The sequence below is a fragment of the Erpetoichthys calabaricus genome, chromosome 7 (genome assembly GCF_900747795.2).
Source record: "Erpetoichthys calabaricus chromosome 7, fErpCal1.3, whole genome shotgun sequence".
Taxonomy (NCBI): Eukaryota; Metazoa; Chordata; class Cladistia; order Polypteriformes; family Polypteridae; genus Erpetoichthys; species Erpetoichthys calabaricus.
The window spans coordinates 86135-113536 of NC_041400.2; the positions used below are offsets into that span (position 1 = coordinate 86135).

The following is a 27402-nucleotide window of genomic DNA, read 5'->3' on the forward strand; positions in this document are numbered from 1 at the left end:
CAAATATGTTGGATTCTTCTTGATGTCAAGTTATGCAAAATGTTGAGCGTTTAGGGTTTCCTTCCTATTTTTGGCCATCTAGTCTCACAATTCCCTCATTTTTAGACCATTCTTGGATCATATTTTGTGCAGGAAGTGGCACCCTTATGATAAACGTAAACCGGTCGGCGTCTTCAGCAAAAATGAACAGAAGGCCCGGAAACTGTGTGTTTCTCATCAACCGACCCCAGGGGTTCACCCTCCAATGGGATACGACGAGGGTCACGAAACTGAAAAAATGGGGATTGGTAATTTCGACATGTGGAGTCATTGTCTGATATCTGATTCTTGACCCTATAAGAACCACTCGCAGAAAGTTCAAAACGACACATTTCAGACCTAAGCATATGGGCATCATTTATATGAACAACCCGACAAATAAATTGATTGTGCCTTGCATTTCCATCACTTCACAGAGCCATTACTCGCCACCTTAAACATTTATTGCCTTGCCAGGATGCCATCTTAGAATCAACTTTACCGCGTTCTCCGCCGGGGGAGCAGATCTCGGACCCGATTTCTCGCCGTGACGACCCCCTGCGCGATCTTCGGCTGCCCTCGCTCTAGCAGACTTGTGGTAAAGGGGCGTGGCCTCGCCCAGTCCACCTGCTCGTCGGGTTTTCGGTTTCTTCAGAGCAGGAAGCGCGCGGCTCGGAGGCTCCTGCCTTGCTGGCTCGCTCGTCAGACTTCTCGTGTTTACGAATCGCTCTGCAGCAGCAACGCCTTCGACTGAAAGGGAGCTGATTCTGTAGCTCGTTAACGTTTGCTAACGGCGGAATCTGGGAGATGGATTATCTTGCGTAGAAGTTCAAATCAGAAGCCTGGCATGAACACGACTGTGGTGACAAACGGCATGCTTGTAGAATCGGAGTTTGAAATGAAGCGCAGGACTGTGTAGCGCCGCCGCCACCACGAGCTGGAAGGACGACGGGTTACCGGAGCGGCCGCTCCTCCCTGCAGTGAATGAATCGCAACTGATCCGACTTACGCTGCGGTGCAGATTTCCGACTATGGACGATCGCGCTTTGCCAGACTTGAAGGACATCGAAACAAAACTTGGGAGAAAAGTTCCAGAGAGTCTTGCCAGATCACTAAAAGAAGAGCGCCTGGCGGAGACGAGGGAGGAGCGGAGCGGCCGGAGCAACACGGCGTCGAGCCGGCTGGACTGCAGCGCCCTGGAGAGGCTGAAAAGCAAGATGAACCTTTTAAAGCGGGAGATGGTGAGTGAGTGAGTGAGTGGCAGCCTCTGACTTCATCCCGTCTCGGCCGCGCGCGCACATGCGCCGAGAGGGTCAGTGCAGGACAGGTGTGACGCGCGCGTGGGACAGCACACTGACTGACACGGCACAGTCGCGCTAATGCTGCTCTGTCGTTCGTCAATGGTGGCCGATCGCACAAATACACGACCGGGGAGGTCAGGTCAGGCACCGGCCACAGCAGGTGTGCATTTCAGAGCCGAGCACAAAAGCTGGCAGAATGTGACAGGAGTCGCCCAGTGTCGAGCTCGCAGGTTTGTTTGCCGAGTACTTGAATGCGAGTGCACTGACCTATGAGTTCATTCACAGGTGACGTAAGTGTGAAGGTGGGCCAGCTGTGATTGGCTGCTTTTAGTTTAAAACACAGTAAGTGCGCCTGACCAAGTGTCAGATGGCACCTTGTGCGCTGGCACCGCCACGCCTCCTGTAACTTTAGGCCTGGTCGAATGGCAGCTGTCTGGCTTGGTGTTCTGGGATTAGTCATTAACTGTGAGAAGGGGGGCTCATATAATATGGTGGTCCTAAATTGAGCTACTTGGATTGTGCCGCATATATCTTGAGACTCTTTTGTCAAATTATGGGATCTTATTTATTATTCGCTTGAGCGGCAGCTAAGCAAGTGACGGTCAGTGGGGTTAATTAAAAAGATGATGAGCTCACATCTGGTGGGAGCAGTGGCCGCAGAGGTGGTGGTGGTCCTAGCAGAATTGTGCTCTTGTCTCGGGTACAGAGGGCACTCTGAAGTTCTTCCTTGCATGCATGCAGTTGTCTAAACGTTTGTTCAATTTAATAGAAAGCCCAGCTGGGTTTTACTGCTTTAAAATCTTTCCTAATTTAACAAACTGCTTCTCTGCTCGGAGGGTTTATACCAAGGAGTCTGCAGTCCGCGTCCTTCACATGGCACTTGTAGTTTGTAAAGACAAGATGGCAGTTCAGTGGGTATCACAAAACTGCAGACAGCTGCGGAGTGTGGAGCCCTTTAAGCATTTCGTCCCTTTGCTGTACCCCGTTTTCCATTACTGGGTCACTGGGAGTGAGAGTCTGTAGCCGCAGCAGCAGCATTTGGCACAATATGGGCACCCTCATGAACGCAGTCACTTGATCTGAATCAGTAAAGTGTTTGAGCCTTTGGATCAAGCCTGAAGAAATCCCACAGGACTGAGGGGCGACGAGATGGCGAGTGGGCTGGCATTTGAACCAGTCTAAGCACTGGGGTGGCCAAGTCAAGTCATGTGCAACGTTTACTAACTTTATATTAAACCTAAGGGCGGCACGGTGGCGCAGTGGGTAGCGCTGCTGCCTCGCAGTTGGGAGACCTGGGGACCTGGGTTCGCTTCCCGGGTCCTCCCTGCGTGGAGTTTGCATGTTCTCCCCGTGTCTGCGTGGGTTTCCCTCCGGGGCGCTCCGGTTTCCTCCCACAGTCCAAAGACATGCAGGTTAGGTGGATTGGCGATTCTAAATTGGCCCTAGTGTGTGCTTGGTGTGTGGGTGTGTTTGTGTGTGTCCTGCGGTGGGTTGGCACCCTGCCTGGGATTGGTTTCTGCCTTGTGCCCTGTGTTGGCTGGGATTGGCTCCAGCAGACCCCCGTGACCCTGTGTTCGGATTCAGCGGGTTGGAAAATGGATGGATGGATGGATATTAAACCTAAACATCACACTTTGGTGTTCTGTGCCCTTGGCATCGTTTGTGCAGCTGTGACGAGACTGTTGTAGGTCTAAGGTGCCAGTTAGTAGCTGCTGTTGTCCGAGTGCCAGTGAGATTACACTACAAAATGAAAAGGTGAGAAAAGTTCAGTAGCCATCTTCAAAAGTCGGGTATAGCTTCATGCCCACCTTGTCTACGGTTGTGATATGTGCCATGGCAACTGGTAGCCAAGTGTTACGTCGACCAGTGTCGTGGCTCCCAGATCAGATATGGAGGGGGGTCATTAGTTATGCTGATGGCCCGAGTGACGTCGTCATGATTAAGGGCGGCACACCAGAACAATAGGCCGTCTCAACCAGCTGTACCTCCCTGTAAACTCCAGCATTGTGTGGCGATGGCCACAGGGGACGCCCAGGTGACAATTAGCTGTCTCCCTCCTGCAGCTGCCCGTCGCCTGACATTAAAGACCCCCCCCTTCTGTGGCATTTCAGGCGGGTTAATGCTAAGTGACTGAACGACTTAAACGCAGCGGTGGCGGTGGGAGACACACCCATAGCTTACTTTTCTAGCTTTGTTCTGTCGATTAGCACATTTTAACAAGCAGCATATGGAGTTTCCTTGTCTCTCCGCGTGCTTTGGAGTAAAATGAATGAGTTACAAGTGGCAGACCTAAAGGTCAAGCAGGAATGAGGAGGAGCCGCCTTGCCTGAGGCGAGTGGGTCAGGAGGGCCAGTGGCACCAGAGAGAGGACCTCGTAAATTTAAGCTTCTGAAAAACAACTGACGTCTACAGTCTGAAGAGGAAGAGGACGGTATCTCTGTTGACGCCCCAGTGGGGGGCTTCTGATCACCTCTTAGGGTTTAACATCAGGTACAACATCTGCCCTCCAGACCCTGCATCAAGCAAACATGAGGATGGATGTGCCAACCTTACGCCACAGAAGAGCTGAGCTCTTCCTGAAATGTTCAAAGTGGGGTTGTCACAGAGCTCAAGTCGAGCCCACCTAACTTGGGGCACCAAGCAGGCCCACTCATAACTGGCTGGTTTAGAGATGCCTGCTAACAAATTGCACACCTCTTCAAGATGTTAGGCAGAAGCACAAGGATACGGAGACCAAACTCCACGAAGATGGATGGCCACTTTGACTTTGGGTTGGCCACGAACCGCTGTGCCACCCTAGTGTGTGAAATCATCAGTGGACTCCTTTAAATACAATACAATACAGTTTATTTTTGTATAGCCCATAATCACACAGGAAGTGCCGCAATGGGCTTTAACAGGCCCTGCCTCTTGACAGCCCCCCAGCCTCGACTCTCTAAGAAGACAAGGAAAACTCCCAAAAAAACCTTGTAGGGAAAAATAGAAGAAACCTGGGAAAGGCAGTTCAAAGAGAGACCCCTGTGCAGGTAGGTTGGGCGTGCAGTGGGTGTCAAAAGAAGGGGGTCAATACAATACAATACAGTACAGTACACAGGACAGAACAAATCCTCAATATAGTAAGAAATAAAAAATATAAATTTTAGAAGTACAGAGCAGAATTTAACAGCAGATGATATATCCCATAATAAGATTTGGATTTGTATAGAGTCCTGGAGACCTCATCCTTCAAGCTGCCTCCCCCCATTTGGCCATTCCACAGCTGAAACAGCGCTGGGCCAGCCAATCCGATGAAAGGACCCCTCTTTCTCACAATTCCTGCGATCCTCCATCAGGGATGACTTTACCTTAGGCAGGCAAAACAACTTGGCAGGTGGGCCGTGGCACCAAGTGCCACATTTGAGTACCGAGAAGACAAACAGAAGACATGAGGGTTAGTAACAAATTCTAACTATCATGTTACTTATGTTTTAGTGCTAATGACTAACAACAGAGATGCAGTCTGCACAGTTAATCAGCAGCTCTAGTCAGGATATGCTAAACTGAAGTAATGAGTCTTCAGCCGGGATTTAAATTTGAGACTGAAGGGGCATCTCTTATAGTAGCAGGCAGACCATTCCACAGTTTAGGGGCCCTGTAACTAAAAGCTCGACCTCCCACTGTTATTTTATTAATCCTTGGAACCATAAGCAGACCGGCATCTTGAGATCTTAATGTGCGCTCAGGTTTGTAAGTCATGATAAGTTCAGACAAGTAAGCCGGACCTCGACCATTTAATGATTTATATGTTAAAAGAAGGATTTTGAAATCTGCCCTAAACTTAACCGGGAGCCAGTGTAAGGATTTAAGAACTGGAGTTATGTGTTCGTATTTTGTTGTTCTTGTAATAATTCTCGCAGCCGCATTTTTGATTAACTGGAGGCTGTATAAAGAACAGTTTGGACATCCAGTGAACACTGCATTGCAGTAGTCAATCCTACTAGAGATAAATGCATGAATTAGTTTCTCAGAATCCTGTTTATTTAAAAAGTGCCTTAATTTTCTAACATTTTTAAGATGGAAGAAACATGTTTTGGACAACTTTGTAATATGTGCTTTAAATGACCATCGGAGTGGTGGCTCTGAGGCTAAGGATCTGCACTGGCAATCGGAAGGTTGCCGGTTCGAATCCCGTAAATGCCAATAGAGACTCTGCTCTGTTGGGCCCTTAAGCAAGGCCCTTAACCTGCAATTGCTGAGCGCTTTGAGTAGTGAGAAAAGCGCTATATAAATGCAAAGAATTATTATTATTATTATTATCTATAGTCAAAGATAACTGCTAGATTGTGGGCTGATTCAGTAAAATTGACTGGGATTCCAACTGAGTTAAATGATGACAAAATATTATTGTGATCAGCATCATTCCCTCCAACTATTAACATCTCTGTTTTATCTGTATTTAAAGACAAGTAGTTCTTATTCATCCACTCCTTTAATTCACTAACACAACTAATTAAAGACAACATCGGAGAAACTTCATTTGATTTAGATGAAAGGTATAACTGGGTGTCATCTGCATACGAGTGAAACTTAACATTATGTTTCCTAATGAGAGATCCCAGTGGAAGCATGTACAGTGAAAACAGTAAAGGTCCCAGTACTGAGCCCTGCGGGACACCATATTGAACTTCTGTGTATAATGATGGAGTCCTGTCAGCACATTTCTGTACATATTGGAATCGATTTGATAAGTAAGAACTAAACCAAGCGAGCACGGTGCCTGTAAGCCCAACATCATTTTCTAGCCTGTGTAGTAAAACAGAATGGTCGATGGTGTTAATGCTGCACTTAAGTCCAACAACATAATTACAGTGGAGTTTCCTTCATCGGAGGATATCAGAATGTCATTTACAACCCGCGTTAGTGCTGTTTCTGTACTATGACCAGTGCGAAAACCAGACTGGAACTTCTCAAATAAATTGTAATGCGTAAGGTGTGACTGAAGCTGACTGGCGACTACTTTTTCTAGTATTTTAGAGAGTAACGGTAGATTTGAAATAGGCCTATAATTATTTAGTATGTGTGGGTCTAGGTCTGACTTTTTAAGTAATGGTTTAATGACTGACACTTTTAGTGTATCAGGTACTGTGCCATGTAATAATGAACTATTGATAATGTTTAGAATAGGTGCTGCAAGAACATCCATTGCACTTTTTACTAGTTTTGTTGGCACTGGATCAGGGAACAAGTAGTGGGCTTCATTTTAGAAATTAAAGTTAAGACTTCCTGCTCAGTTACAGGATTAAAATTACCAAAGTGCTGAATGCAATGTGAGATGGGGTCTGCTAAGCTAGTATGCGGTTTGTACTGTGGTGCTGAGATCTAGGATCTTATATTTTTAATTTTCTCATTGAAGAAGTTCATAAAGTCTGTACTGCTAATATCTGTTGGTATTTTGCACTGTTGATCTGAATTTCCATTTGTTAATTTAGCTTCTGTTCTAAACAGTACCCGAGGATTTTTATTATTGCTATCTATTAATGTAGAATAGTATTCTGAGCGAGCTTTAAAGAGGGCTTTTTTATATTTATTAACACTCTCTTTTGAAAGACATGTAGCTTTGTTGTTCTCCATCTGCGCTCCAGTTTTCGACACTCTAATTTAAGAGCTCGAGTGTTTTCATTAAACCATTAAAAAACTAGCGGGTCTCTTACTGCTTGTAGGTGGACGATGGCAATGCCCCTGCATTGTGAGAAGGTGGCACTACTGGGCTCTGGCAGCAGTTCTGTGCCATTCACAGCGTTTTATTTTATGTGTTTTTAGATTCATTGATCGGATGTGTGCCAATGCTGTGTCATGTTTATTGTCACAATAGGCTTTGCTGGCATGGTGTGGGTGATCTTTGGTTATGCCAAGGATACAATTTTTAAAAAGTTTTATGAGCAACTCGTCAAAAATGAAGATGGTATTTTGCTGTTCGTTTTGTGCCAAAGAATAATCTGCTTGACATTACGTAGCATTTAGAAATTAGAGTGCAACTGGGAAAACGTCTCTTTAGAAAATGGCAGCAACTGTATTGATATACCAGAAGTTGTGGTAACAGAGGGCATGCCAGTTGGTAGTCTGGACTATATCAAGACCTCCACTTTAGGGCCCAGTGCTCCTTGGTCACAATGAGCTACGGCTGATGTCTCCTGCCCTGTTTGCCACCATTGACAGCTAGAGCAGGAAAGGGTTAATAAGAGCCGTTGGCAGCCGACCTGGCAGGTCGCAGGGGCGTTGGCCGCTCACCATTCCAGTGCCTGGTTTCCCAAATCTGTCTGAAGTGAATTTATTGGAGATGATTTTTCTGTAAAAAGGTTTCTGAGTTCATGAAGCTCAAGCCGGCCTGTCACATGAGACCGAGCCGTAGATGCCCGCAGTGCCAGATGCACATGAAACGAGCAGTGCTGGCATTCTAGCGACATGGCCGCATCCTCCTCCACGTGGCTCACTCCACAGATGCCTGCTGCATTTAACTTCAGTTTTCATCGTGAGCGCCAATCCCAGAACCCTCTGCTCCTTATGGACCCTGTTAAGTGTGACACGTGGAGATGGTGTGCATGTGATGTCACACTTTGTGCTGATCTGGACAGGCCCATTTTCAAGCTGCCCCCCTCCCACTGGCTGCCCGTCTCTCGCTTGTCTTGCCATTGACCGCTGGGCCACATCGTCCCACCAGCCTGTTCATGTCCCCAAAGTGCCAGTCCACTCTGGCTCTCGGGGGGGGTTTGCTGCACATCTGGTTACGGATGCAAGTAGCCGAGTGACGTCCATGGGCCTGCTGCCCTGCACTGGGCCAAGCCAGGGGGGATTCTGGCTTACCGTTTATGCTGCGAGTTATAATTTTGGGGGGGGGGGGGGGCGGCGGAGTTGCCCCCTGGACCCTGGAGATGATCAGGCTCTTCATTTTTTTTTTTTTTTTTGCATTCCTTTGTGTTTCTCTGAATTTTTGTGTAAATGCCAGCGTGACCCTTGGCAGAGATCCCCCCGCCACACTACGGCTTGATTTAAAGCCACCCATATGTGCCGCAGCCCCTCTGGGATTTGCAGGGGAGGCCGTCAGCAATTCGACCGTTGCCAGTAAGCAGATGGTCAGCGACGTGACTAATGGGCCCGCAGTCACATTTGGCCAAATCCATCACATCTAGTAACAGAGGTATGCGGTGTGACCAATGGCGCACACGTCCGCCATCAGTCAGAGAGGACAAAGCAGCGTGGGCTGTGTGTCGATGGCGGACTTTGTTTGTCACGTGTCCTTAGCCCCCAAGCTGTGTAAATGGAGCTTCTTCGTGTTTGGCCTTTGAGGTCCGCAGACCCCCACCTGCTGGGTCCCAGGACCTGACCGGTTCATTTCAAGTACCTGATTGCGCTGCCTGCTGTCTGGTGGGCAGGCTGACATTTGACCAACATTTAGAGTCGTCTGGGCTGACCCAGAGAACCTCTTCTGTTTTTTAGGGTTGTGCTTATCACTGAAAATGAAACATTGAGACCCCAACCTCCTAATGCCGAGAGCCCCGTGGGTGTCTGCTGGAGTCTCGTGAGCAGACCGTGGGGGGGGCGTTGGCTTTATGGCACACAGTGTCACGGTGCCACGGCACAGCCGAGTCGTGTTGTTTATTGTGTGGAGGAGCGTGCGGACCACCGACTGAGATCCAGGAGCCGCCATTGCAGATGTCCACGATGAACCATCGGCCGTCTGCCCAGCTCCGCTGGTCTCATTCTGCTGCCGTGTCACATCTCGGCTCCTTAGCTCCTTCCTCACGTGCAGCTGTAGCGGCCTTCTGGAATTTGCTGGATTATATTTGAACGTCCCACATCCACTGAGAAAGAACAAAGGAGCCATTGAGTTCATTAGCCAAGAATGAAGTCGTTACAGGTGGAGCCGAGAGGGCACCAGGGCTGTCATTTTATCTCTCAGTCTGACGTCTGCCTCTTGACGCTGCGGCGGGACACGACGCCCCCGCCCAGCTCCGGATTCTTGGGCAGCTTTTTGTCCCGGATACAGCTTTTTTTGTGGAGTCAGGACATTGTTGAAATGTCGTCTTTTGGCAGCTGTGGGCGCGCTCAATAGGCGCTCTGTAAATACGCCGCATTCCTGGCCCAGCTGTGCCGGCGGATCAGGAGGGCGAAGGCCTCGGGCCTGGAAGGCGGTGGAAGCATTAACTTGGCGCTCATCGTGGAGACGGCTGCTCACAGGTGTTGGTGCACACGCAGCTCTTGACGGGGACACCCTGTGCTCCTCATGCACCAGCTCACCTCTGGCAATGCATGGATTTGGAGCCACTGCAGCTTCATCCGCCACCATCTTCATTTAAAGGGCCGTGTCGAGAATGTTCACAGGGCAGGCAGACTGCCACACACGTCACGAGTCGACCGTTTAAAATGCCAGTTAATAAAATGGACGCGTGTGTGAGTTCAGTGGTTGGCCTCTGGCCCCCTGAAGGTTCTTGTACACGTGAAGCCTTTCCATCGTAGCGATCACTACAGTCTCTGTAAGATGGCATCACATCAATGTAGGCAGTGCCCACCACTGCGACTACAAGCCTTTGTTTAGTATTTCCATTCTGGGCTACTTGACCTCAGAATCAAAGGTGTCCTCATTCTCACAACTCCATGGAGAGCAATTGTGACTGCTAACCTTCCATGGCGCTTACACGCTTGATGTCTCTCGTTCCTGGTGATCACTTTCCATTGGATTTTGTTTCGTTTCACGGGGGGTACCTCATTTATTTTTTTGTGTGAGAGGAGAGAGCTTGGGAGCCTACACTGCTGCACCCACCACACAATGGACCACCTTAGGGTCCCAAATTAGGACCCGAGCGCAGCCGTGTGACGGGTGACACCTCAGCACCCCACTGGTTCGAATGGAGTGGAACAGTGTGAGCCAATCCTGCCGCCAATCCCCGAGTTCTCCCTGCAAGTTGGAGGACCAGGATGGACGCAGGCTGACGTCGTACGCGGGGCGGAGCGATTGAAGCTTAAGGTCCTTGCTCAGGGGCCCAACGGGGTGGCATTGCCTCTGGCATTTACAGGATTCCCAGCCTCAGAGCCACCACTCCGCCCATCAGGGACGCTCGGCTAATGCGGTCTGCCATGATAGGGCCCTAAATTCTGGTGGAGCTGGGCTTCATTGGTAGCGTGGAGGGCGGCACAGTGCCCTCAGGAACTTGGGTTCAGGTCCCCATGTGTGAGGTTGTTTGGCCAGAATTGGGTTGACTTATGTGCTTATTCTGTCACTTTGGCCCCAAAAGCCTGCAGCAGAATGTGGTCCGTTGGATGGGGATGCCCTGCAATCTTCGGACTTGTGCCGTAGTGGTGCCACTTTTAGGTTTTCTTAGATCGGTGGTTTCTCTTTTGGCCTTATTTCTACGCGGAGGTGTAGTGGATGCTCCTGTCATTTTGTGAAAGTGTTGTGTCTGTCACTTTTAGGCCAGGTAAAGTGACTCTCAGTGACCGCCTCTCTGTGTTTCTCTCTTTCCGACAGGCACATCTCCGGGCCATTGACATCAGACTCATGCACCAGCTGCTGTCCATTAATGAAGGCATCGAGTCCATTAAGTGGATGATTGAGGAGAAAGGTGCCATAGCCAGTCGGGATGGCAGCCTGGCTGGCAGCCTGTCCAGTCTCTCGGAGAGCCAGAGCACATCCCCACGGGGCAGCTACAGTAGCCTGCAGGATGGCAGTGACGGCCTGGATGGCATCTCGGTGGGAAGCTACCTCGATACCCTGGCAGATGACGTACCGGGCCACACCTCGCCCCTGGACATGGAGCGCTTCTCTGAGGGGTCTCTGATAGACGAGCCCTTGTACAAAGATGCCAAACTGGAGTGTGAGGACTACTTTTGTTTTGGGTAGTGCGGTGGGCACGGACTCGGGCATCGGAAAGCAAACACGAGGCACTCTGCCGTTTGAAGTGACTTTGTTGAAAGCATCTTGTCACTGGACAGGAGGGGTCCAGACTGACCTGCAGGCCTCGGACTTTGGGATGCATTCCTATGGAGTGTTGACAGATGGACCAATGGTGGCCACAGACAATCTCGGAGTGTGACGTTCGACCGGGGTCATCTATTTATAAAGACATGTTTGTACGATTTTAGCAGGAATCTAATAAAGAATGGCCGCTTGTGGGGGTCTCTTTCAGCGTATTTGTGCCCCGGTGTGTGTGTGTGTGTCGGGCCTGCTGATGCCACGGCTCTTTGTTTGGCTCGTGCGATTCACGCTGGCGCTGCCCTTAGCTGCCTTACACGGGCTGCGCTGCTCATTGTTTCTGATCATCAATCATTTACTGGTTTTGATGTCCTTAACCCTTTGTGTTTTTGGTGAGTTGTTCTTTAATTTCTCACAACAAATGCTGGATTCATGGCTGCTTGTCTTTACTGTGGACTTGTGTTCCTGTCACATCTGTCATAGCTAAAGGGGCCACTTCTCGTGACGAGTCGAGTCCACCCGCTTTTCAATCTGCATATGGCAGGTGAGCCGCATGCTGCTTGCTTGATGTGAATGCGCAGCCAACCTAACGACTAAACCCGTTTGGCATGTCAGTTCATGCAGACCAGCCCAGAAGTGCCAGTCAGCCTGACCCACATGTCCTTTTGATGTCAGAGAATGACCTGGCACAGGTGGCACTTTGCCCACGATATCGCTGTCATTCCCACTCCTCCTCTCGTGTTAAGACTGCAGAGCCCACTGGGCATTTAAGGACGCCGTGCATCCTGTGACGCGCCTGGCACTCCAATGTGACCTTTGATATGGGGGGGGGGGGGGCACGTCATGTGGCACAGATCCAGTTTCACGTAACTGGAGACTTCTTTGTGTCTGGTGAGCTGCTTGCATCCGAGTCACTGAAGAGCGCGTCTCGGGTTCCTTTATTTGTGGAGCCTTCAAAATGAGCAAATTGCTGGCTGCCTGTTGATCTGTTAGTGGAGAAAAATGAAAATCAGGACGGCTGTACTTGGGCCCCCCCTCTCGTGGTTTGAGGGTCGGACCCCTTCAATGGCAAAGGCCATCTGATTAGCCACACCACAACAGCACCGTCATGGCCGTCACCTCAGCTTTGAGCTCCATAAATGATGAAATGCCACCAAACACCGTCTTCATCGTTCATTTTTAATAAGCCATCTGACACCCAGCACAGCCAGTCCCCTTCTGTCTGCCATTGTACGAGCGTGACATGCATGTACCATGGGCCTGCCACTGGATGGTCCTCCGCCTGCCACAGCAGCCCATCAGCATGGGCTTTGAAATGACCAGGAACGGTTCCAGAAATACGAGGATCTCGTGAGCACTTCTGGGCAGCGGCACCATGCAGTGTGTGGATGGCACACACCTGGCAGTGGAAGTTCTTTATGGCGGGGCCTTTGTGCAGCTTGAACCCTGGTCTGATTCCCCACTGAGCCTCCCACTGTCGGATGGATTGGTGCCACTCAGTGGACATTAGTGAACGAATGTGGCCCTCGATGGCCTGAAGTTCTCTTTACAGACCCTGGCACCACTGTTTACAGCGATATGCCATCTTGACTGGGCAATTATCAGCTGCTGATTCACAGGCCACTTCTGCTTTCCACTCGGTCACACGCTCTGCCTGAGATGCTGCTGACGATACAGCAGCTTACTGAGATGTGCCAAGATGCCCGGTCTGGCCTTCAATAAAGCCCGTGGCCGACCGGCCGCGCTAACTGCCAGTACAGATGTTTAAATTCAGAAAGTGCAACTTTAGCAGCAGCGACTGTTCACCCGTGTCCGCACTCACAGGTGCTGCTGGTAGTTTGTGAGACAAAGCCCACCCGAGTCTACGCAGCCAGTGCCAGGTTGGCCCTCTGAGCTGTGAGGACCTTCAAATGCTAACACAGTGGTGGGAGATGCAGCCACCTGGGTACAAATCTGGCCCTGTCACTGTGTGAGTTTGCATGGCCCCCTGTGCCTGATGATGATGATGATGTCCTAGCGTGAAGGGGCGTCCAGTCCAGAATTTGTTCATATCTTGGGCCCTGATCTGCTGAGAGTGAACCTGTAAGGACTCCTGCAGGTACATTAAATTGCAGGAGAGATGAATGAAAGCTAATCGATTAAGTGCCACCTTGAATATGAATGAGCACAAGTCAGCCTGGAGCGGCGGGATGGTGAGGTGCGCTGCTTTTGTCTGTTCAGGCCCGGTGGGCTGGAGACCCACAGACAAAAGAATGTTGAGGTGAGACTGGAAGGCGCTGAAGAAGAACCCACAAGCCAGCTGTGATGTCTGCCAAGTGTCTGTGGGGCTCAAAAACACAAAGACAAGCGAGGTGAGCCTCGTCCCAAGGCACCACTCCATACTGACCCCATTCAGAGTGAGGGTCCTGCAGGGGTGCCATGACAGGAGTGCACACTTTGGGGTCGCTTTCATGTATTTGGGGATTTCTGTAGGTGAGTGACATTTCCGTTTATTTGCTTAGCAGACACACACAAAACTGGGCATCACAAGGAAAGACTTTAGAACAAAAGGCCCGCTGGGCCCACTTGGTCCACTTTACGGAGACCTGGACAAAGCCATCATCCACTGGGCAGATAGAGCAGCAGAGTCTTCATACGTCTCTTTGACCTCTTTGGAGGTGGGCAGCTCATTCCACCAAGACGTGGAAAGAGTCAGCATTGAGGTTTGATGGCACACAGAGGTGGCATCACCAAGGACCACTCATTAGCAGACCTGAGTGGACCTCACAACTGTCTTCTCCATATACACAGGCGCCAGCACTTTGGTGAGAGAGGTGAAGGCACACAACAAGCCATGATGCCATTCTCAAAGAAGCTTCCTGAGTGTTGCTAGTGGCAGAACGTCAGCCTGGGCCTTTGACTTCCTCCATCTCCCTTTGACTATGCAGGGCTTCTTGAGGCCACGGGCATTACGGTCCTTCACCTGTAGCCCTGGAGGAGAGAAGACAGGTGGCATCAACACAAGATCGGAGAAACGGTCAGAAGGAGGGCGAGCAGAGGAGACCAGGGTGGAGAAACGGAGCACAAGTGACTGTGGAAGGACACAGTGGGGGGAATGGCAGTGGGTGAAGACAGAAGAAGCTGAGAGAACTGAATGAAACGGTGGTCCTGGGTGTGCCAGTTGTGCATGTGCAGCGGAGGTCCTGCGAGAGAAGATTACCAGAGGTACAGGTGGCTACAGGATTCCCCCCATTTGGTCCTTCTCTCTTCTGGCCACACTGCGTCCGCTCGGGCACACAGCCAGGGGCACACACAGACAAAGGGGTCCCAAAGCCAGGCCAGCACTCCTGTCCTTTGTGTGGCTATACGAGGGGCTATCTGGTGAAGGCCGCATCCTCATGGCAAAGCCACTGTGGCTGAGGTGGCCAGTGACACGTTAACTGGGACTGCTCCGTGTGTGGACGTGACTTTGGTGGTCTTCCAGTGATTTCATGGCAGACGCACATCCAGACGACCGCATTGCATTTGAATGTGTCAGTGGGGTAGCAGCCTTGGAGTGTCGGGGCTCTTGCAGGTCCCTCACTAACATTTACCAGGCCGGCGAGGTGGACTGGTCCTGTGTGTGTCCAGGAGTTGCTCCTGCCTGTGCTTACTGGGATGACTCCATCTTTGTGATGACTACGCTCAGGATAAGGGGGCAGCAAAATGGACATAAATGTTAATCGTTTGGGGGAAAACTCCGTTTAGCCATCTTGTGATTTAGAGGTTCTGGTAAACCCCCCTTCTGGTGAAGAGGCCCTCAGCTGATTTGCAGACCCCTTACCTTCATCTGAGGGTCTCTAATCTGAGAACAGGAGGCCGATGTCTAACACAGCAGGTGCCCGTCACAACTCCGCGGACTTGGGTTCAGCTCCTGGCCTGCACTGCGTCTTTGTGAACTTTGCGGGTTCCTCTTGGGGCTTTGGCCTTCTGCACACCCTCCTTACCAGCCTCCGGCTCCGCACGTATTTCTCAAATTCATTTTGCAAGCTATTAATATTTTTCGTGTCTTCTTGGGCACTGCCATTTGTTGTGTAGGACCCCACAGTAATGGCCTGGCCATGTAAAGGTCCGACCCGAGGATCGCTGGGTTGAAAACGAAATCCTCTGTTCTTCTGCTGTACGACTTGTAGAGAATTCAAATAATTTGGACCTTTTGCAGTAGTTACTAACGACAACGATTCTGGTTTGCCGAGTGATAGGGCGGACTTTTTGCATTTCAACAAGGCTTGGCTCTTGATCACATCTCGCTTTCCTGTCCCTCTAACAGGCCGCTCAGTGCAGTCCGTCATGAAGAAGTGGAAACCACAGCCACACTGCTGGGGTCAGGCCAGCCGCTCCTCGAGAACGGTGCTGGTCAGAGCGGCTACTGGGATGCCAAAGTTCACGCGTGTCAAGGACTGCCACGTGACAGCTCAACAGTCTCCAAGGCATTGACACAACGGAAGAGAACTAAAGTGGGACGTCCTGACCACACTGTGCGGGTGAGACATGAAGCTAAGTGGCCCATTGACATGGTGGCAGCGTCACAGGGACAGGCAGCCTGGTCAGGAGTGACACAACTTGCTGCTCTGTGCTAGAAAGTGTAAACTGGGGAGGCCGTTTGTCTGTCGACTTGGCCAGTGAGCCAGAAGGACAACGAATGGATGTCCTTGACTATCCCAGTCGCCGTCCTGACCCTCAGCCCTTTGAACGTCAGCGGTGAGGCCTCGGCAGTGGCGTCCAACTGCGGCTTTCCAACTCACTTGGCACGGCTTGAGCAGATCAGAAAGAGGACCGAGACGCATCGAGGCGCTGGTGTGGTGAAGAGGGAGGATGAAGATTCACAACCAGGTGATGCTCCCATTCAAGTGAATCAGAATCCCGGGGTGGCTGAAGACTTTTTCAAGGTCCTTCACCAGCTGCCTTGCCTTCTTTCCGCCAGTCACATCACATTTGCCCTCCCGTATCGTATGATCACAACTCGCCTTATTTGACTTCATTGACCGTAAGAGAAGTGCGAAAGCCCCTGCCAGGCCGTCCACCAAGTGTGTGAAGGGCTTTGTGTTCTCTGCCGACCCCCGAGACGCCGCAGAAAAATCATAGGAGAGCCCTGGCTGCCCGCCGCGCCCTGCAGGTGTTGTCACCCCCCATCAGTGGCGTTCAAGGCCTCCTCTTTGTTTTGCCCTCATGACTTGGCGCGCGATACCATCAAGTCTCACAAAGACTAACAAAGGAAGCAGGGAGTGGAAGACGGCGGCAAGCGATAAAAGCAGAAGTTCCAAGCTTGCGTCTAAACTTCTAGAAACAGCCTGGGCGCCTGTGAAGGCCTTTTTAGGATAAGATGATCGAGCGAGCGAGTGCAGAGTGTGAGGCTCCTGCTGTGCCATCGGGTGGGACGAGTGGTCCTGCTTGGCCCTGCTCTGGAGTTGTTATCTTCTCCTGTTCTCATGGAGGCAGATGGGGCTCAGGCTGAATTTCCAACGAGAAGACGTCCAGTTAAGGACACTGGGCAGGCCAGAAAGAGCCACCAAGTGCTGCCAGTCACCATCAGTTCAGCAACAATCGAGGGGAACAGCAAAAGACAGAAGAGAACAGCGAGACATGTGGGCAAACGGAGAAGAAGATCCCTTGGGGGAAACTTGTAAAACAGCCAATCAGCAAAGGTGGACAGCCAGAGACACAAAGCCCACCTGTCCCTGGACAATGGCATAAAGATGAAGCAACCCATTGACAAAGGCAGCGCTTGACGGTGCCCGTGTGCCACGAGGCAGCCACGTCCACTGTGGCAGGAGTGGAGCCCAGCTCTATCGGCCCACTGAGATCGTCTGGACACCAATGGACAGCGATTAGTGAGAATGCCCACCGCGTCTGCCATGCAGCCTGATTGAAACGTTCAGCGTGTGGGCACAACTGGCCATCACTACACTAGTGAGCTGCTGGCCGTCCCCACAGGTGACCGAAGTTGTAACCAAGCTGAGCTTTCTTTGGGTTTATCTGCAGTTTCCTTCCGCTTCTTTTGAAAGATGAGCATCCAGTCCTTCTGGAGTCAAATCAGAAAAGGGCACAACACCCATAACCGAGGGTGAGGCTCGGCATCATGAGGGCCAAAGGCCTTGGGCAAGGCAGGACGCGGCTGCATGATAAGGACAGGCGAGTGGGCCGAGTGCCGGGGGCGTAACGTGAGCCGCTGTTGGGCTCGTAGGCCTCTTTGCCGTCTCTTTATCTCTTGTCCTTTTAAAGTGCGTGAAGGCGTTTAGCAAAGACGAACAGGCAGCGGGCAGCTGGTCCTTCATCACGTGTGTGTGCCAAGCTGGCGTGACGTTTACAACAAAACAGAAATCCAGAGGAGATGTATCAGGATTTTAACAATAATCTCAGCACACCACCAAGCACATCCAATGAACCGCAAGGGACTGTTGGGTTTCTTCAGTCTCTGTAGGTGGCCCTGGCTCCCGGGGACAAGACACACAGAACATAAAGGAAGATACACAGAAACTAAATGACCAAAATACAAACCTGAACAAAAAAAAATCAGAACAGCATTTGAACCCCAGCAGCTGGGCTAAGATTTGAAGCCGTTAATCATTCAAAACAGAAACTCCACATGAAGGGACGAGGGACTGGCCACATCGATGGAGCCACGCTAAGGGACTGGCCACATCGATGAAGCCGCGCTCGCTGTCACGTGACTGACACGTCACAGAAACCCGCCTTATTGAACAGTTCACAGAGCAGACCACCTATCAAGTCACCTCCCACCAAAGAGGGTGCTGCTGGGGCAGTGGGAGGAGCTTACGTGCAAATGAGAGGTGGGCGTGATGAGAGCAGTGTGGCACATCATCGTTCAAAAAGAACAAAAGCCGCAGGTCAGTGGAACGGGCAGTGGAGCACATGTGTTGGGCGAGTCTCTTCTTGCCCTCGCCTTGTCACCTGTCACCTTTCCAGGGTGGCGGCTCCTGGCCCGGTGGACTCATTCCTCCCTCTGACTGACGTGAGCCCTCAGTTCGTTGATTCCAGTTATTATCTAATTATTCATTTATGACTCTCTGATTTCGAGTTATCACCTAAGCGTTAATTTGCTGCTCAGCGTGGCACAGTAGGTAATCCAACAAACAGGCCCCTGTGTGCCCCCTGCTACCGCTGGTTTCTTTCTAGTTTTGGATGCCATGACCCGCCGACTTGACCCGTCGCTCACTCCTTTCTTCTCTTTGACGCTGTGATCCACAGTTCATTCAGAAGCTGATGTCACTCGGACCTGGAAACCACAGCAGGACAGTTAGGAGCGTACAAGCTGACATGTCAGCTGAGCACAGCACACCAGCGCTCCTCCACCTGTGGTGACAATGAAGTCACACATGGCCGCTGCAATGAGATGACCACCACGGGGGGGCTGAGGATGACCGATGAGCAGAGGTCAAAGGAGCAGAGAGTGTCCGAGCCATCGGTCGGCCATCACATCCCAGCCAGGGGAATCCAGAAGTGAGCCCAGTATGTCCACGTGACCCGCTCTGTTTGTCACTAAGCCCCGTTTGTGGGATCAGACAGAGCAACTGTGCTGACTAGAAAAGGCGCCGTAATCTTAGGAATTATAACACTTTAGGCAAGAAGTCTTGGCTTGGCTACTCTAACCTTCTCAGACCTTTCAGTGGGGCACAGAATAGCCTGGCAGCGGCCCCGGAGGGGGCGCCACTGACGCACACACGGTGGCCAACCAACCTAATTGGCAATTTGGGAGGAAAAGCACAGGGGGAGCGGGCCAAACTCCACACGGACCACGGCCAGACATGGGACTTGGACCTGAGATGCCAGATCCACGAAGCAGCAGCACTAACACTCTGCCACTCTGCGATGAGGAGTGCAAAGTGAAGGTGTCACAGATTTTGACAGTGCCTTCCATTAAAGCTCAATTGTAACATTTTGGTTTGGTGGAGTAAAAATGTGCCAGCCTGTTTGCCATCTGTCTGGAGCGTGCATGCTCTCCCCTTGTTCTCTCCTGCCATGCCACTTATACTGACTGCTGGGCGAGTATGCAAGTGTGCCCAGCAGCAGACTGGCGCCATCTGCTTCACTGTGATGGCAAACTGGAAGAAGTAAAGGAGGATGAGTGAGCTCAGGTGGACGTTTCACTGGAAATGGAGTTTGGAGAAGGTGGAAGCCTAGTGCTGAAATGGGTAACCACTTCTCTGTGCCAGGATGACACCCCATGGATTTGGTGCCCTTGTAGTCATCCCGCCACTGTATCAGCTTGCTGTCCAATCAGTTTACAGTTACCAACAAGTAACTAAAAACAATACCAATATTCCTGATGGGCACAGAAGTTGCTGGTTAACAGGTCCCTCTACAAGATGGCAGAATGTGGGCAAGCAGCTGAACCTATTTGGACAAAGAAGGGAGCCATTTGGTCTGCGAGCCGCTCCTGGAGGTTTCTAGCTCTCCCGGGCCTTCACGTCTTCAGTACCACATAAGTGAGCCATGGCACCCCCTGGGGTGCTCGGTGGACAGAGGCTAATGTCATTTGTGGGGGTACAAGGCAGAGGTGACATCCTGTCAGGCTACCAAGCACCTCCCAGTTGTAATGCGCTATATAAAATCAACAGACGTTTATTTTGTCACGTGGATCACCGTGTATTAGTTAATCCATCTAAATCCAGCAGCAGGGTCTTCACTGACAGTCTTGGGTGCAAGGCGGGAACCCCGTTAATATTTAAGAATAAAAAGTGACCACCAAAGACGGCCTTCCATTCCCAACCAATCAATGCACATAAAAGTCACAGCGGCAGCCCAGTTTCTCTCCACCGTCCACCTCCTCCGACCGGACATCCGCAACGTTTTAACCTTCACTTTTGGAAAGGCTCCGCGGGCCAGGAACGCAGCGTCCCAGCGGCGCCACCCCACCCGGCCGTTCGCCGGTTCTGACCTCAGCTGAGGTGCGTGCGGAGATGTCACGGCGCTCCACGGCAGCCCCGGAATGCGCGGCATGGCCGGCTGTGGGGGCGGAGCTTAGTTAGCTCTCGCTTTGCTCTGACTCCGCCTCAGCCCCCTGTCAATCAAGTCGGACACGCGCACGTCACGAGCAGACGCGGGCCTTTCACTTTCGGAGTTTGGATGCTGCGGAGATCCGACGAGGCAGCGTTAGCGTAGGGACGGGTGGCGGACACCCGCACGGGCTACAGCGGCCCCGAAATGAATGACAATTTATTTATATAGCGCCCTTCCCACGCTCATGGCACTTCACAGAGTTTAAGAAAGAAGGGCAGGGTATACAGTGTATAGCATTGTACTAAACCAGATACATAAAGAAGAGTTAGATTCCGAGAAAAAAGCCTAACAGACAATATAACTGATGAATGAATGAAGACGCGTAGATACAAACGTTCGTTCTTTGTGTTTTTCAAATACTTCTGCCCATCCACCATGTCGATGGTGGAGCAGATGAGGGCAGAAGATCGACGCCAACGGTAACTTGGGCACTTTGGAGAATGAGGGGCATCACCAGGGTGCTGGGCAAGTTCCAAAGCTAAACGGGCGGCAGAGAGGTGCGAGAGTGACCGGCTCGCGGCTTGTTTGATGTGTGAGACCCCCGTCCTCTTCACACCGCGATGTTTTAAGGAGACCCTGCTGCTGCTGTTCAGTCACATCTGCTCTCCTTTCCGCCGCCCCTGCCGACCTGAATGGCCCGCGACCTCCGTGCCACTTTGGACTTGTTTGTAATTCTCCTCGTTTAACCCTTTACTGCTCGCGCTGGCGATCTCAGTTGTTTTTATCCAGCGTCCCGTCACCTCCCAGCAGCCTCCATGTCGCAAGTGGTGTCCCTCCAATGCGACGCACGTGACGAATGAGCGCTGGACATGAGGATCAGGTAGTCCTAAACTGGGTCCTCACCCACGTCCACCTGGACCCACTCTGCCACTCCGTCCAGCCCCGGACCCAAACTGGAATGTCTTTCATCCAGTTAACAAATGGAGGAGGAAAGTGGTGGCCATGTGTGCCCATCTAAAACAAGTTGCATCGTCAGGTTATTAATTCCCTAAAGCTGTGAAAGGTCCAACTTCGAGCTTAGCTGCAGTTGGTGTCCCGCTGTCAGTGTCTACCCCCAAAGTGACCAATGCAGTGCCAAGGGACATTACAGTTTGAATTTTTGAGTACCTGAGACCATCCCGAAGTTGACCGGGTGCCCTAAACCCATGCAAGGCGCTATATCCAGCCTGGATGCCCAGTTCCAGACAGCACAGCAGCCATCTTTATGGGGGTCTTCTGCTGTCCCTCTCAGAGCCTCTGGAAGATCTGGCCTGATGGCGGCAGTTCCCATGGGTGGCACTTGACTTTGGACTGCTACTCTGCCCACCTTTCCCCAACGTGCGCTTTACAGGAACTCTAAGCTGGCACCACTTTTTTCATCTGTGGGTTGCCACCAGTGCTTCCCAGTCAGGCCATACAGCAGAGCTGAGTTTGTTGACTGAGAAGAGTGACAGAGGGGGGCACAGCTGAGACCACTCGGCTCGGGCTTAGTGGTACCTCGGTTACCCTAAAGTGCCCTCCACTGCTCTTTGAAGATCTGAACAAGTGAACGGGTCAAGTAGCACATTTATTACATGCGCATGGCAGGGCGAGGAGTTGACAAGGCGCTATAGTCCAATGACTCGGCCCCAACTGACCCTCCCAGTGACATCCAGACCCCCACTGGATGGAGTCAGACGTCTGATTACAGGGTGGCACCGTGATCCTGGGACATGAGCTGAGCTGGCCCTGTGTGGCATGGCCAAGGCCTCCTCTCATTTAACAACAAAGAGGGCCTGGTATGAGTGAGCGAGATGAAGTGGAGGGTTTGGGCGGGCATCGGGCACCGTCCAGTGGCTTTCAGTCCGGTTCAAAGAAGTCACAAAGTCATTTAAAGGTCGCCCTTCAACTCCAGTGGCTTCACTTCCACTGGCACAACACAGCGAGAGTTGAGTTTTACACGTCACTCTTCACTGGGCCTTCTTACCAGCATCACGGACCCCCGGGCAAAGTAGTGTGCTGGGCCCCCTGTTTTGATAGCACATCAGAAACATCATGGGGTCAGTGCCCACATGTTACAACAGCCCTGGTCTTCACAAGTTAGACAAAGATGGCAGACTCCGAGCTGCTCGTGCCACAGAAGTTGAAGAGTCCACTTGGGGGGCCGAGGTGAAGACCTTGAAACAGAAACCCCCCCCAAAAAAATCAGCAGAACCAAGCGTTCATTTTATTGAAATCACGATGACACACACAAGTCAGTGACACTACAGGGGCATTCGGCTGTTACATCGCGTCACCTCACCCACCTATGCCAGCTCTCAAGGACTTCTACAGAAAATGCTGCTAATGGACAGAAAGTTGCCACACCTGGCACTAACAATCCTGTCACCATCATCATCCCCCAGCAGTCAGGTGACAACTCTGTCCAGTCATCGGTACACATGTCATTCGAGTCACAGTAGGTGGCTGTCCTACTGCTGCTGTCTCCCTCTCAAGTTCACACATTCATGTTCTTCATCTACTGCGTTGGCACCCATCTGAAGAAAGGCTGCCAAGCTTTCCAAGTGTCTTGTCTTGCAGGTGCCACCCCAATCCCTGCCTTCTGCCAGGTGATGCGTCACAACTTCCTGTTAACGGATCAACATGTTTATATATGGAGGTGGTTGTGCCAGCTTGATGGCCTCCATCCTCCTCCTTGCCACCCTGCCCACTGGCACATCTTCCATTCCAACTGCCGAGGACACCTGATATGTCGGTGGCTGTGGATAAATGACAGGAAGACTAGGAGTCACCTCAGGGCTTCAGACTCCTCTCTGGTGTCCAGCGATGAAGAGGAGGAGGAGTATAAGGAGGTGGTTGGTAGCCCATCATAACAGCCACACTGGCACAGGCATGGGGCCTCAAGGGTAAGCCTGCACTTGGGAGTGTGGGTGGCACACGTACAGGTCAGCTGGTTAGGGTTGTGTGTCCCTGCGCCATCAGAATTCTGAATGAGAGACAAGTGTGTCACACGGGAGTGCAGACAGACAGACACACGCGCGCACACACACACACACCAAGGCAGTTCAGGGGAGTCTGCCAGTTTCATGGAGGGGAGGTGACGTCAGCAGGGCAGGGAGCTCACAGTGTCACTTATTTGGATTCAGCGGTGACCTGGGGGAGGGGGCAGCCTCGGTGGCATTCTGGCAGCAGCACAATGAAACAAAGAGGTCCATGTGAGTGGAGAGGACGACTTGATGTGACCACAAGATGTCAAAGTGTCACTGGTGTGTTTGTGAGTGGCGAGGTGACCCTCTGCAGTGATGCCACCTTCACTGCCCTCGATTATCGTGTGTGTGTGGCGGCGGTCCTCACACTGCCACGTTGTTGTTGTCAGTTTCCATCGAGGACATGCTGGCCTATGACAGGACAGTGAGGGTGACAGAGCCCTTGGTCCTCTTGAGGATGGCGACTGCTTCTTCATGGCTGACCGCCTCCAAGCTCTGCCCGTTCACAGCTATGATCTGGTCGCCTCGTTTTAGGCGTCCATCTTCAGCTGCAGCTCCCTGAAAGAGAAGGCACACAGCGGCGTTGGCATCAACTCATACAAAGGAAATAAAAACGGTCGTCACGCACAGGCCCATTGAACTCGTGAGACCCAGCGACCCACAGGACTCGTAGGACCCACCGCAGTGCCAGGAGCCGTCCCCCCCCCCACTCCACTCCACCCTGACAGGCCCACTGACCACTCATCCCGACTTGCTGCCCTGGTGGTGGCACCGCAGACATGACAACCACATCACATGGCTGGCGTAATATGCATGCCGGCCGAAGGACTCTTGAATGTGTGAGTGTGTCGCTGGCCCCCCAAACCCCCTGCCAGCTGTACCCTTTAATATAAATGGTTGACCATCGTCCTCCGGCCTTCTTGCCCTTTAAATATTCCGCGGAGTGCGTCAGCTGAGCCCAAGTTCAGACTCGGCCCCAGGCCTCTCATGGCACTGGTTACGCCACCTTGTTGTTGTCACACTCCCCTCGTTTGAAACGCGAAAGCCACCTGCAGGCCTGCGTTTTACGTAAAGCCTCCTCTTTAAAAGTCGTTCCAAGCAGCCGCTGACCCGCAGAAAGCAAAACGTCACGCAGACTCGCCGTCCTTTACGGTCAGCCATCCCAAAAATCACACAACACGTTAAGCACCAAGGAAAACCGACATGGAATGGCATACAGACAATACGGAGCAACGCCAGTTGGCAGACTGGCACAGAACTCTGCAAGTGGGCCACACCTAGCAGCGAAATTTACAGCCAAGTCGAGACTGCGCGCCAGGTACAGATTCCAGTTAGGGTACCCGCTTGTATATAATTAGGTTTAGGGTACCCCCTCATATATGATTAGGGTGAGGGTACCCACTCATATATAATTAATTAGGGTGAGGGTACCCACTCGTATATATAGGTACCCCCACTAATCTGATCTTCTGCTGTGGTTTGATTCCTGTTGTACCCCCTAAATATTTGTGAAGCGCTCCGAGCGCAGGAGAGGTGCCGCTGTACATTAATTAAATGCATTATTTTATTATTATTATATTTGAAGCTGGGTGCCATTTGTCTGACCTGCACCTTCTTATTTTCGTCACGGAGCCTTCAGGAGTCACATGACTGGGCGTCAGTGCGTCACACGAGGCGAAGACTCAGCCGATACGTGGCAGGACTGATTGCCCCTCGAGATGAAGAGCGAGAGCTTTGCCCCCCTGATGAGTGAAACACGTTTCGTTTTTTAGATATCCCGTTTCTTTCCAACATTGACACGCACACGTAATCCGCCATTACTGCGATGTTAATGTCCGGTTTGTCGTTTTACTCCAATGTACGTGTGCCCTGTGATTTGACTGTCCCTGCAGCTGGCAGCCACTCTGCGACTGTCACAATGAGTTTCGACCGTAAGCGTCACGCAGGACATGCTGTCACCTGTGTTACTTCAGTTTGGCCACCGGCAGACGAGACCCGTCACCAGCTGTGACAAGCGCCAACATCTAAGCCCTCCTGGCCTAATCTAAGACTGGCACCAGCGGGGCATCACTAGAGCTCATTCAGGGCAGGCCCCTCTCGTCTTCTCCATGCGCGATCTTGATAATGAACGTTCTCAGACGAGCGAGCGACTGCTGGGCCTCGTTAATAAACTGGTGGTCCTCGGGTCGTGTCGTTCTTCTTTCTTACCTTTGTAAAGACAGTCTTGACGTAAATCGGCAAATCTCCATGTGGGCTCCCAAAGCCTCCCACGATGCTGAAGCCCAGGCCATCAGGACCCCGGTCCAAGGTGATGTTCTTGTACTGCGGAGGCCTACGGGATGAGAACACAAAGCTGAAGGGTCATTACTGGTCATCTGATTCTTTTGAGACCACCGAGGCCATTTGGCTTCACCCAGCAGCCCCCGATTAGCTAAATGTTTACTTTCACCCACCTCTTTATATTCAACTCTGCGCTATGGCTGACCGCAGCCCATCCTGCAGCAATGGGCACAAGGCAGAAACCAACGGTACCAATGAGTGTGGCACGTACCCAACACCCAGCACCCGTTGAGGGAGCAGATAACAAACTCCACCAATAAGACGAAGGGGGCGGGCTGCAGGTCTTTCAATCAATTTGTACAAATGATTGGCCGTCTTTGATGGATATGCAGATGCCAGTGAATCAGACCAACCTGGCACCACCTGCTGAATCATGACCAAGCGTGCCTGCGCTATTCCAGTGGTGGTCTCACTCCCCTCTGTGCTACACACCTTAAAGTTATTTATTCATAATTATGGTGGTCTCTGCCATTACCCAGCCGGGACGCCAGCTGGATGGAGGGACTCGGGGAGAGAGCATTGTGAATTTCCCATTGGGATTAATAAAGTATCTATCTATCTATCTATCTATCTATCTATCTATCTATCTATCTATCTATCTATCTATCTATCTGTGAGGCACTACCACCCCATGGACACTAGAGGGCAGCCCTCCTGGGCAGCTGTGGCACCGCGGATTCCCACAGGGCATGCTGGGACTTGGAGTTTGGCACGGCCTTGTTGGTTTCCCTGGGGGCCGCCACACCTGGGAGTGAGTCCATTTGATAACAGTGAGCCACCAGAGTGGAGGGGAAGGACAAAGAGAGGAAGAGGAAGACGAGCGGACCTCAGGTGCAAATAAACGTGTGTGCTGGACTGGAACTCGTGTCCTGCCTGTCTGTGTTGGTGGTCCTCAGTGGTTATTAATTTGGACCCCTGCCCATTTAGAACAAATGCTTTGCTTCAGAACACAATTTTATGTGGCAAATGAAAATATACAGAGAGTGTGAAGAAAGAGCAAACCAATCCTTTAAGCATTACCTCTACATAGCGGGGGCGCTATATAACCCACCATCTTTTTTGTCTCTTCTGTGTACCCTAAAAAACCTCCCACTGTTGCCAAGGTGTCACCCGCTGCACTCGGGTCCCAACCCAGGTGGATCATCATGTGGTGGGTGCAGTAACATGCCATTGGCACATGCTGCCATCTGTCTCTCTCTCGCACAGCGATGAATGAACGAGGACCCCCACGATGTGCCATGCTGGCTATTCACGTCTCTCAGTCGTCACCTATCAGCCTAGATGCCGGTTTGTCTGTGGGCACCTGATGACTTGACGTTGTCCACACCCTCACCCTGGCAGTGCCCTCTGGTCTTGTTCAAATGACCCAACCCCATCCTGCTCAGTGGCACTCACAGCTCATCTTTAGGACCCTAAAGTTAAGGTCAGATGCAACCCCCCTCCCCCCCCCCCCCCCCCTCGTTTCAAAGTTAATATTGCAGAATGTAAGAGAGGATCAAGTTTGCATTTTACCTTCACGTCGAGCTCAGTTACGTACGATCTCCCCGTTTAGGCGGCCATCTTACCCCAGCTCATCTTGGAAGAGGCCCCCGACAGACAGACTCCCTCCCGGTGGGTCCTGGGCTTGGGCAGCAATGACGCTCACTTCTCCTCCTGCAATAACCTGTGGGAGCAGTTTGGCATGGTGACCCGTGGAGCACAAAGACCCCGCCATCAGCATACACGAGCTGGAGGGCACAGCAGAAGTGAAGTGGACAGAGAGGCCGTGATCTCCACGGTCCGTCCTGCTAATCTGCTTGTATCAGAGGCTCAA

General features: G+C 51.6%; 2 protein-coding genes across 8 annotated transcripts in view; one reads left to right on the forward strand and one right to left on the reverse strand.

Annotated features, from left to right (window-relative positions):
• The first annotated feature begins 660 nt into the window (after positions 1-660).
• LOC114654535 (leucine rich adaptor protein 1-like) lies at positions 661-11483 on the forward strand. The gene is made up of 2 exons (XM_028805146.2): positions 661-1259; positions 10822-11483. Exons 1-2 carry the CDS (start codon positions 1050-1052, stop codon positions 11191-11193), a joined length of 582 nt encoding a protein of 193 aa, XP_028660979.1. The 5' UTR covers positions 661-1049; the 3' UTR covers positions 11194-11483.
• A 10995-nt stretch (positions 11484-22478) lies between these two features.
• Positions 22479-27402, reverse strand: part of LOC114654534 (multiple PDZ domain protein) — a 61283-nt gene continuing 56359 nt past the window's right edge. For all 7 annotated transcript variants that reach the window (XM_051929755.1, XM_051929756.1, XM_028805143.2 and 4 more), the window contains 3 exons: positions 27155-27252; positions 25458-25581; positions 22479-23807 (listed from right to left, as the gene is read on the reverse strand). In XM_051929755.1, coding sequence (XP_051785715.1) covers positions 23661-23807; positions 25458-25581; positions 27155-27252 — 369 coding nt within the window. In that variant the 3' untranslated portion in view covers positions 22479-23660. The remainder of the gene's footprint in view (positions 23808-25457; positions 25582-27154; positions 27253-27402) is intronic.